General features: G+C 43.4%; 1 protein-coding gene across 4 annotated transcripts in view; it reads right to left on the bottom strand.

Moving 5' to 3' along the window:
• The window catches only part of RNF5 (ring finger protein 5), a 28,243-nt gene extending 27,866 nt beyond the window's left edge, over positions 1 to 377 (bottom strand). Inside the window, exon 1 of one of the 4 annotated variants that reach the window (XM_042450880.1) lies at positions 152 to 377. In XM_042450880.1, coding sequence (XP_042306814.1) covers positions 152 to 300 — 149 coding nt within the window. In that variant the 5' untranslated portion in view covers positions 301 to 377. The remainder of the gene's footprint in view (positions 1 to 151) is intronic. The other 3 variants (XM_042450878.1, XM_042450879.1, XM_042450877.1) reach the window with 3 other exon arrangements.
• Between the last annotated feature and the right edge of the window lie 11,373 nt (positions 378 to 11,750).

The raw sequence follows: 11,750 nt of genomic DNA, 5'->3' as shown, positions 1-11,750 counted from the left end.
AAGCCTCCATGGCTGACATGGCAAGGCAAAGGAAAACCCCCTCCAGAGCTAAACCCTGAGCTGCTCCATTTCTCCTTGCAGGGTCCTGGGGGGAAAGCGCTCCCTGTCTGCCACGCCCCTTTATGTCCCCTTTCGCGACCCGTCCTCTCACCAATAGAGATGCCCGCAGAGCCCGATGACCGCCTCCCGGGCAGGTTCCAGGCAGATGTTGCACTCGAAAGCGCTGCGGTCGCGGTTTGACCCCTCGGGCTCCCCGTCGGGGACCCCCGGGCCCGTTCCAGCCGCCGCAGCCGCCGCCATCTTCCGCCCTCACTTAAACTACAGAAGGAGCTGGGGGAGTCCGTTGTGGAGCGATTGGTTCCCTCGACCGTCTATCATGCTCTGTCGACATTTCATTGGGCGCGGCGGCTGTCAGTCGTCGTTCCTGGCGAAGTTGATTGTGCACGCTCGGGGTTGGTCGCCGCCTCCGGCTGCTCTGTGGAGGCGAGAAACTTTTTTGATTGGCTGCCTCGGTTGGGCGTCACACTAGGGTGCTACGTCATAGGCTGGAAGAGTCTGTGTAAGCCCGCCTTCGCCCAGCGAGCAAAATAAGATGTCAGGTGACTGAAGGGGGGGAAAGGCGTCGCCTGATTGACAGAAGCGTCATCCTCTCATATGCCGCAAAACAAGAGTTGGGGGTGGGACCTCGAGCAAAACGTCTGTGCTCTCATCGAAAGACACGAACTAGTCAATACGCCCCGCCCCCCCGAATTTTATTCGCTCTTGATTGGCCTGTGGGTTCAGAATGGAGCGGGATCAATCCTGATTGACGCGTGTGCTGTCCAATGAAAGCCTAGATAATGTCTTTGTGCGAATAGGGCCTAATAATACAGTACTGATCTAAATCATTAAACCCTTCATGACAGGCTAAAGTCTAAGGTCCAAAACACACTGCAGGAATAATCCAGTTTGAGATCACTTTAACTGCCCTGGGGCTCAATGCTAGGGGGTTCTGGGAACTGTAGTTTTGTGAGACGTTCAGCACTCTATCAGAGAGAGCTCTGGTGCCACAATAAACTACAATTCCCAGGATTCCCTAGCACAGAGCCAGGGCAGTTAAAGCAGTCTCAAACAGGATTATTTCTGCTAACTCTAGGTGCGACTAAACTGTGGAAATAATGCAATTTGACACCGCTTAAACTGCCTCGGCTTGGCGCAATCCTACAGAATCTTGGGATTTGTAGTTTTATGAAGCACCAGCCCTCTTTGAAAAGAGACGGTTACAGACCTTGTTGAACAACAAAATCCCAGGATTCCATGATAGGATGGAGCTACAGCCCTTAAGGTGGTGTCAAACTGCATTCTTTCGACAATGTAGATGCAACCTGAGGCAGTTTTACACCACTTTAACTGCCATGTCACCATTCCTAAAGATTTGTGGTTTTATGAGGCAGCAGAACTCTGGCAGAGGAAAGGCTGGAGACCTTTATAAAACTACAAATCCCAGAACTTCCATAGGAAAGAGCTACAGCACTTGAAGTGGTGGCAAAGGGCATTACTTCTATAATGCAGGCGCACAATATGGCAGTTAGGCATCGCTTTAACTGCCCTGACTCCATCCTACAAAATTTTGGGATTTGTAGTTCTGTGGGGCACCACCAGCCCCCTCTGGCAGAGAAGGCAAAAGACCTTGTAAAACTACCAATCCCAGGATTCCATAGGACGGAGCTACGGCACTCAAAATGGTGCCAAGCTGCATTACTTCTGCAGTGTCATTTCAAGTCATGGTGACCCTAAAGCGAACCTCTCATGGGGTTTTCCTGGCAAGATTTGTCCAGAGGAGGTTTGCCATTGCCTCCCGCTGAGGCTGAGAGAGTGTGACGCCCAAAGTCACCAAGTGGGTTTTGTGACCTGAAGGCGTGCAACAACAACAACATTCCAAGTTCCTGAGATTCATCCGTCATCTGATGTACACTTACTAGGAAGTATGCAAAGAGATCTTGCAGCACCTTTGAGACCGTGTGAAAGACGTTGTAGCATGAGCTTTCATGGACTCGGGTCCAAAACACTCTGCAGAATTAAACGCAGTTTGAGACCGCTTTAACTGCCCTGGCTCAGTGCTAGCAAATCCTGAGGCTTCTGGGCCAGAGCCCTGACTGAGAAGGTTCAAGGTCTCACAAAACTAGGAAGTTCCTAAAATTCCCTAGCATTCAGCCCGGGTCTCAAACTGGATTATTTCTGCAGTGTGTTTTGGACCGAGGTCTACTTCCTCAGATGCGTGCATGGTAGACCAAGTCTATGAAAGCTCATGCTACAACTTCTTTCCCACAGTTAGTCTCAAAGGTGCTGCAAGATCCCTTTGCAGACTGATTTTCCAGACTTGTACTTACAAGAAAGATTGTCCTGTTGAACTTGGTGTGATGATTTGTTGCAAGTCTTGGGGATTGTGCTGTTAAGACCAAGAACCAGTCAGTGCCATGGCAACCCACAGCCATCATAATTGCTGCTTTTGTCACATAAACCCTGATTCTATCTATTCTCCTTCAGCCAAGCGTGTGATATACAGCGAGCCCTTGGTATCTGATGGGGTTTGGTCCAGGACCTCCCATGGATGCCAAAATCCACGGATCCTCAAGTCCCATTAAATCCAGTGGTATAGTAAAATGGTGCCCCTTATAAAAAAGACTAAAATCAAGGTTTGCTTTTTGGAAATTGTATACTTTAAAAATATTTTCAATCTGTGGATGCTTGAATCCATAGATAAAGAAATCTGTGCATATGCAGGGCCGACTGTATGCTATGTTTTTTTGTTTTTAAGAATTTATTTTGCATTTCCACCTAACACAGAAAAACATAAAACCTTATAACTCAGTACCTAATACCTAAAACCCAAAACCTTACTATATAGCATCATAAGAAAGTACCGCAACACATAATACATCTGATGTGCAGGTACATGCCTCCTTATATTATAGTCACCTCGTTGAAACAATTACTTTACAGTAAAAGACTGAGAATAAAAAAGACTCCCTAATCTCTGCTTTCCAAATATTTGTTCCCGATCACATCACTTTTCTTTTCAGGGATATATAATCTTTGGATGATGCTGGACTCTAATTCCTATACCCTTTACTAATTCAAAAGTAGAGACATGTTAAGTCTGGAAAATCAGTATGCAAAGCCCAAACTACATTTCCCAAACTATATTCCAATGCTCATTCATTTGGTTATCTACTATCCTTGGCTGTAAATTACAGCTCCCCCCCCTCCACCTTTGTCCCCCAACTGTACTTGCCACCTCATCTCCATATATACAAGGTTTTGAATTTGAATTGATGTTCTCACACAGAAATGGCTTATCTAGGTATCTGGACTCTCCACTCCAAACATGCACCTGAGCAAGTAGGCTCAGATCTAGAAAAGCTCAGGTTGCCAACGTCTTTCTTTCAGTTAGTCTCAAAGGTGCTCCAAGATCCCTTTTCATACTGATCCTTCACTGATGTCAATGCTGGCTAAGCCCGATAGGAGTTGCAGTCCAATTATAGTAGGTATTCTTCAGGCTTGCCTTGTGCCAAGCAAGTGCCCAGCTGCATAATGAGTAGAGATAGTGGCACATGGAAACAATGAACATCATCCCCCTTCCTCATATCTGTGTGTGTTCTGGGAAAACGTAGCATGGTGAAGACAGAACCTGGGCTAAACCTGCACTGCAGAAATAATGCAGTTTGACAGCGCTTTAACTGTCATGGCTCTGTGCTATGGTACTCTGGGATTGGTAGTTTGTTGTGGCACCAGACCTCTTCCACAGAGAAGGATAAAATCCTTGTGAAACTACAAATCCAAGGATGCCATAGGATGGTGCTACAGCACTTAAAGTGGTGTCAAGCTGCATTATTTTTACAGTGTTGATGCACAAGAATGCAGTTTGATCCCACTCTAACTGCTATGGCACTGTCCTACCAAATCCTGGGATTTCTGGTTTTGTGATGCACCAGCCCTCTTTGGCACAGAAGGCGAAAGACCTTGTAAAATTACAAATCTTAGGATTCCATAGGATGGAGCTACAGCACTTAAAGTGGGATTATCAAATTGCATTATCTCTGCAGTGCAGAATCGTTCTTGGACCCCATTCCTGGGGGGAGGGGAGCACAAGAGATTCCCAGGTGTGGACCCAACTTCTGGATATCACAGGCAAAAGCCGGGGGAGGGGAGAGTAAATATGAAACAGATTGAATCCCAGAAAGTAGAGCAGTGACCTAAATCCAGTTGTGAGTCCATAGTACAGTAGACTGGTGGAATCAATGAAACTTACATAAGTGTTGATTTACCCAGTTTCCACTGATTCAGTTAGTCCACTGAAGTTGATGTTGTTGTTAATTCCTGTCAAGTCAATCTCATCCTGTGAATGAGAGGCCTCCAAGTCAGAGTGAACAGCCCTGCTCAGATCTTGCAAATGCAGGGCCGTGGTTTCCTTGGTTGAGTCTATCCACCTGTAATGCCACATTTCTCTTTTCCTACTGACTTCCATCTTTCTTGCCAAGCATTATTATCTTTTCTAATGAGTCTGCATCTACATTGCAGAATGTATGCAGTCTCACACTGCTTTAACTGCCATGGCTCAATGCTACGGAATCCTGGGATTTGTAGTTTGTTGGGGCACCACAGCTCTCTGGCAGAGAGGGCTAAACAGCTCACAAAACTAGATACAGTTGGCCCTCTGTATCCATTTATTTTTTATTAATGGATTCAAGCATCCTCAGATTCAAGCATCCATGGTATGAAAATATTCATAAAATATAGAAATCCCATAAAACAAACCTTGGTTTTGTTATTTTATATAAGAGATACCATTTTATTATGCCATTGTATTTAATGGCACTTGTGCATCCATGGATTTTGGTCTTGGAACCAAACCCCACCAGATTCCAATGGCCCACTGTTGTCATCGTCATCATCATCATCATCTGAAAACCCAAGCTTACTTTTGTCACTTTATAGAAGGGACACCATTTTCCTACCCCATTGTATCAAATGGGACTTGAGCATCCATGGATTTTGGTATCCACAGGTTGTCCTGAAACCCAATCCCAGTGGATACCAAGGCCCCACAATAATTTCCCCCCACAACATTTAGTGAAACTACTTATAGGCATCATTATCAACAGACCTAGCTTTACTTAATATCCCCCCCCATCTAAACAATGACATAAAGACTTTATAATGTTTTTACTACTTGGTGTGAGACAGGTTATAGCTTGTTACTGGATGACAGATAATGTTGTGGGTATCACTATGTGATGCACAAACATCTGGCACATGTCTCTGTCAGATAACACCAAGAGGCAGAAATTTAAATTAAGACAGGAACGTACCCTGTTTGGCAGAAATGTTGTCTCTCTCCATTTGTTATAGGAACCAAAACACAGACTGGAGGGGACAGAGCTCAGACAATTAATCTGGTTGCACTGGATGTATCCTTAGACATTTCCTCCCCTTTCATCCACAGTGTAAGCGTTCCTTATATTTTTCTCTTTATTGGTGTTATTATAACATACTTCATGCTGCCAAATTTATTAAAACTAATTTTAAAAATGCTCAGTGCTGGTCAGAGCGTTGATCATCTGCCTGCCGTTGCCACCAGCGTGGCAGCTCTCTTCGGCTGATGTTGTTATCATTAATATTATTAATATTTTATTTATTTATTTATCCGGGAGAGTCGTCTTCTTCCACCAAGGAAACACTCGCCTAACCAGCCAGATCAGCCAAATCAACACCAGCGATCCATGGGTGGATCAGCCAGATCACCCTCACTGCCAACATACTGCTTTTGGGACATATGATATATATATATATCATCTTAATTTATATACCATAGCTGTCCGAAAACCAATCCTCCAGGCCGCTTATTGAAACTGAATCTGGAATACTTAAACGGTGGGACTGATACAGGTAAAAAACAGCAAAACAGTAAGGCAGTGGTGCTTCGTCTTCCTGTTGTATTTACTCTGTTTCAACATTGTTTTATAGTTTACAGTGTTTCTCTCAGACTTTTTTTTAAACAATATATCTTGTTCTTGTATGCCTTCAAAGTCATTTCTGACATATGGTAACCCTAAGGCAAACCTATTGCAGGGATTTCTTGGCAAGATTTGTTCAGAAGGGGTTTGTCATTGCCTTCCTTTGATGCTGAGAAAGTGGCATTTGCCCCAAGTGGGTTTCCATGGCCAAGTGGGGATTCAAGTGGTGGTTTCCCAGAACCCTAGTCCAACATGCAAACCACTATGCCACAATTTGTATCTCTGTACATGTGTATACCGTTGATATTCTGTCCCTTCAAGTTGTTTCTGACTTATGATGACACTAAGGCAAACTTATCATGGGGGTTTCTGGGGCTGAGAGTCTGTGACTCACCCAAGTTCACCCAGTGGTTTCTCATGGCTGACCAAGGAATCGAACCCTGATCTCCAGAGTAATACCCCAATGCTTAAACCACTACACCACATTGTCTCCCATATACAGTGGACCCTTGTTATACGCTGGGGTTTGGTTCCAAGATCCCCCAAATCTGTGTATGCTCAAGTCCCATTAAATATAATGACATAGCAAAATGGTGTCCCTTATAAAAAATGGAAAATCAAGATTTGATATGTGAAATTTATACTTTTTTTTAAACATTTTCAAACCGTGGATGTTTGAATCCATGTATTAAAAAATCTGTGTATAAGAAGAGCTGACTTTATACAGTATATATACATACTGTATTGATCCTGCTTTGCAGAGGCAATTTGTCAAGGAAAGCAGCAAATAAATGTAAATATAAACTTGAGAGCCAGAGTGGTTTGAATGTTGGACTAGGACACTGGGAGAGCGGGGTTCAAATTCTAGATTGATCATGGAAACCCACTGGATGACCCTGAGCAAATCACACTCTCTCAGCCTCTGAACAAATCTGGTCAATAAAAACTGATGGCAGGTTCCTCCTTAGTGTCGCCATAAATCAGAAACAACTCGAAACCACCCAACAACAATATTTATATCTTTATCCACTTGTTGGCTGATCCCACCCAGACTGTGGAATAAACCTGCCAAGGAAGGCTAGTCCCTTCGCCATTGTCCTTTGGGCAGTTTACTGGCTGCTTAGGAAGGAGCTTTAACACTGGCTGTTTGCGGTGTTGCTGTGCATTTTAATTGATGCAATTTATATAATTTTACTCTTTAATTGCATTTGGGGTTTCTGAGATTGTACTCCAAAACAAACAAACAAAACCCAAGTTCTGCTGTTTAATTCAGCTATGTTTTAATATTATAATTTGTATAATTAAGTTTTAACACCACATATTTTCTATGCTTTAATCTCTCCTCGTTGTTGAAGATCTCCCAATGTCTTCTCTACTGCCACAACTCCAGGCTATATTCTCTGGGGGATTTCTGGGACTTGCAGTCCTAAAAAGGTACTTTCATAAGCTCTGGATAAAGCACTTTGACACCACTTTAACATCCATGGCTCCATGCTACAGAATCCTGGGATCTGTAGCTTGGTGGGGGCACTAGAGAGTTAAACATCTGACAAAACTACAAATCCTAGAATTCCATAGCAAGGAGCCATGGCAGTTAAAGCAATGGCAAAGTGCTTTATTTATGCAGCATGGGAGCAGCCTGAGTGTGTTGAGAGAGGACATATTTCCTTGTTTTGAAATTGATCTGGGCAGTCTTCAGATCAAGGTGAAATGAGGAGATTATTCCTTCTTACTTATTTAGGAAAATGAGGCAAGGAGCATTTAATCTAGATGTAGAGCAGAGCAGAGGGTGAGTCCTGGCACCACAAAAGTCGTGAGAGAAGGAGGAAGCTAGTTAAGTAAATAAATACATACCCGCCTTCCTTTCGATAGTCTCTGCAAGTTACAGCAAGAAATCTAGTAAAGCTTGCTGGTCCCCTTTCTGAATTTGAGATTTCCAGACAGCCTGTTCCTTGTGTCCCAAAACCAGAGAATCTATATGCTTTTTCCCCACCTGAATATGATCCACAGAAACTGGAGACTCAGGGCCAAGATCTGAGATCTGTCAACCTTGTCTTTGCCTGTTTCCTTTCTCTTTTGGGTTGTACAGATATTTGTGCAGTCATATGATCAACTTGTTTTACTGGTTTTAGTGGGACTTTGTCCCAAAACATAATGTAGAAGATTGCAGACTTATAGCTTTGGTGCATCATGTTTGCCCAGAGGTCCCAGGGGTTTTCTCCATGGACAGGATATTGTTACAAGCAAGTTTGTTGTTGTGTACTTTCACATCATTTCCGAAATATGCCGACCCTAAGGTGAACCTATCCTGGGGTTTTCTTGGCAAGATTTGTTCAGACAAAGTTTGCCATTGCCTTCCCCTGAGGCTGAGAGAGTGTGATTTGGCCAAGGTCACCCAGTGGGTTTCATGACTGAGTGGGGAATCGAACCCTGGTCTCCAGAGTCATACCACAACATTGTGCTGACTATCTTATTAAGTGGAAGATGGATAATTTTACCTACAGCTTGTTCGTGTAAAGAGTATGCAAAGAGTAGAAACTCTTTCTTTGGACTACAACTCCCACTTGAACTGCCTTGGACCAATGCTATGGAATTCTGGGAATTGTAGTTTCTTGTGGCACCAGAGTACCAGGCTACAGACATTTTGAAACTACAAATCCCAGGATTTCATAGGATGGAGCTACAGCTAGTAAAATTGTGTCAATTTGCATTATGATATTTTTTTACACTGTAATGGCACATGCCTCATGTCTCATAAAACTAGAGTCCCCAGAATTCCCTAGCATTGAATCAGGGCAGTTCAAGTGGTGTCAAACCAGATTATTTCTGCACTTTATTTCTACAGCCCTGGTCACTTGTATTCAACAAAGTGATTCACTTCTATACCAATGTTGGATGTCAGTAAGGGTTAGATGAAGGTGAAAATAATTAAGAAACTAATCCAGACAATGAGAAATGGCAACGTTAATTGGGAGTATCAGTACAGAAAGGGATCTTGAAACTCCTTTGAAACTAAACATACTAAAGAAGTTGTAGCATGAGCTTTTGTACACTTGGTTTACCTCCTCAGATGCATGTATTGATCGATTGATTACTGAGTCTATTTTGAAAAAGCATTTTTTTGTGAGTCTATCAGTGCTGCATTCCATCTTTCTAAACACATATTAAAAACAGAACAGTCAGTGTTCCACATTTGTGGCTTTGACTTTTGCGGCTTCATTTGCAGCTTTGATGAATATGTTCTCTCTAAGAATTGTTAGGTGCTCCAGCGCAACTGTGCTGGAAATTAACCATAGAGTTGTGCTGGAGGACTTAGAGGTTACCAGAGAAAACACTTCTCTAGGCATTTGTCAGTTCTCTAGTGTGCTGCTATGCTCAGTCTCTGGCAAATGTTGATCACAGAGTTGCACTGGAGGACCTAGAGATTCCTAGAGAGATATTCTCTCAGGTTAAAAACACAGTGGATTTTCCAGTGAATGTGGAGGGACCACTGTAAAATAAAATAACTTACTTAACGTTCATTTATAACTCAGAATACATTATCCAGGTGTTTCTCAAGGCATGGTGAGGAATAGATCCCTGCCATGAGAGGGGTTTACAATGAAGAGAAAGAGACGCACACAAGGGAAGAGAAAGGAGAAGGCGATGGAGGGAAGGATAAATATGTGATTACATCTGTTTAGGCTTGACTGATTATATAGCATATGCAATTACATGGGTATTGGGTTTAGAATTGAATTAATATATATTATGCTATATTATATTATTATACGCAATTACATGGAAATTTGGTTTCTGGGTGGATTATTACATGATTATATGTAATTATAGAGCACTGGAGCTTGATTTATTTAACACCTTATGGTGAAAGTAACTACACCTTACTGTAAACTACCGGGACAGCTGTGTGTATGTGCGCACCTCTATATGCGTAGTTTTCATTCACAAAATCCTAGATTTTGGGACACATTATATATAAATATTATATATTTATATTTATATTAAGACAGGGATGGGGAATGGGTGTCTTTTCTAGATGGTGGCCTACAACTCCCATGGGGTTGATGGGAACTGGAGTCCATTTGGAGCACCCCAGGCTCCCCATCCCTGCCCCAAGGTATATCTGGTGCTATAATCTGATGTCTATCTCTTTGGGAGTAAATGCCGCTCGGTGCATCTATACTGTAGAAATAACGCAGTTTGACACAACTTTAGCTCCATCCTACAGACTCCTGGGAGTTGTGGTTTTGTGAGGCACCAGCCCTCTTTGGCAGAGAAGGCTAAAGACCTGGTAAAACTACAAATCCCAGGATTCCAAAGGTCAGAGCTACAGCATGTAACGTGGGGCCAAAACGGCATTATTTTTACAGGGTAAAGGCACCACAGTGTAGTTTGACACCGCTTTAACTGCCATGGCTTAATCCTACAGAATCCTGGGAAGTACGATTTTGTGAGGCACCAGGCTTCTTTGGCAGAGAAGGTTACAGGCATTGTAAAACTACAAATCCCAGGGATTTCCATAGGATGGAGCTACATTATGCAAAGTGATGTCAAGCTGCTTTATTTTTACACTGTAAAGGCCCAACAATGCAGTTTGACCTCACTTTAACTGCCATGGCTTCATCCTACAGAATCCTGGGAGTTGTGGTTTTCTGAGGCACCAAGACTCTTTAGCAAAGAAGGCTATGTTGTTGTTGTTAACTGCCCTTGAGTGGACCTTGACTCATGGCTGGCAACCCTGTGGATGAGATATCCCCAAGACCCTCTGTCCTCCACTGCTCCGCTTAGGTCTTGTAGATTCAGGTCCATGACCTCCCTAATTCAGTCTATCCATCTGGCCTGTGGAGGCTATAGACCTTGTAAAACTACAGATCCCAGGATGCCATAGGGCGGAGCTTACAGCACTCAATGTGATGTTAAACTGGATTATTTCTACAGTAGCTGCACCCTAAACTTACTTTTGAGTAAACACACAGGGCCAACAGCATGGTGTAGTGGTTTGAGGATTGGACTAGGTCTCTGGAGACTAGGTTTCGAATTCAGGCTTGGCCATGATGAAACCCACTGGGTGACTTGGGGAAGTCACACACTCTCAGCCTCAGAGGATGGCCACAGTAAACCCCCTCCGAACAAAGCGTGCCAAGGAAACCCCAGGATAGGTTCACTTCAGGTTGCAATAAGTCAGAAATATCCGGAAGACGCACCACAACAATGACAAACTTTAATTCTATCTTTATGCTCACTTTTCGTATGATTTAAATTGTATTTTTGTCATTTTAAACCAGGGTTCAAATCCCCTCTCAGCCATGGAAACCCACTATGTGGCTTTGGGGAAGTCACACTGTCTCAACCTCAGTGGATGACCAGGGCAACCTCCCTCTCAATAAATCTTTCCAGGAAAACCCTAGGGCCGCCATATATCCAAAATGACTTGGAAGCACACAACAACTACAACATCAAACGGCAGGGAGCTCTCTTTTCTTCTACCAGTGAAAAATGAAAAGAAAAGGAAGGATAAGGGGAAGGGAGGATGGATGGATGGATGGATGGATGGATGGATGGATGGATGGATGGCAGGGTGACCAGAGGTCCCCCTTTTTCAGGACATGTCCTCCATTTCAATCTTCTGTCCAGGAGGAATTCCCAAATGTCCTCCCTGTTGAGCCTGACTAAGAAGCATGCATTTATCTTCAGATGAGTGTTGGTGTTTTTTAAGCTTTTATTTGGTCAGGTTCTCCATCCCCCCCCCCCCCC

This window comes from Sceloporus undulatus, chromosome 2, assembly GCF_019175285.1.
Source record: "Sceloporus undulatus isolate JIND9_A2432 ecotype Alabama chromosome 2, SceUnd_v1.1, whole genome shotgun sequence".
Taxonomy (NCBI): domain Eukaryota; kingdom Metazoa; phylum Chordata; class Lepidosauria; order Squamata; family Phrynosomatidae; genus Sceloporus; species Sceloporus undulatus.
This window is presented reverse-complemented; position numbering and strand designations above follow the sequence as displayed.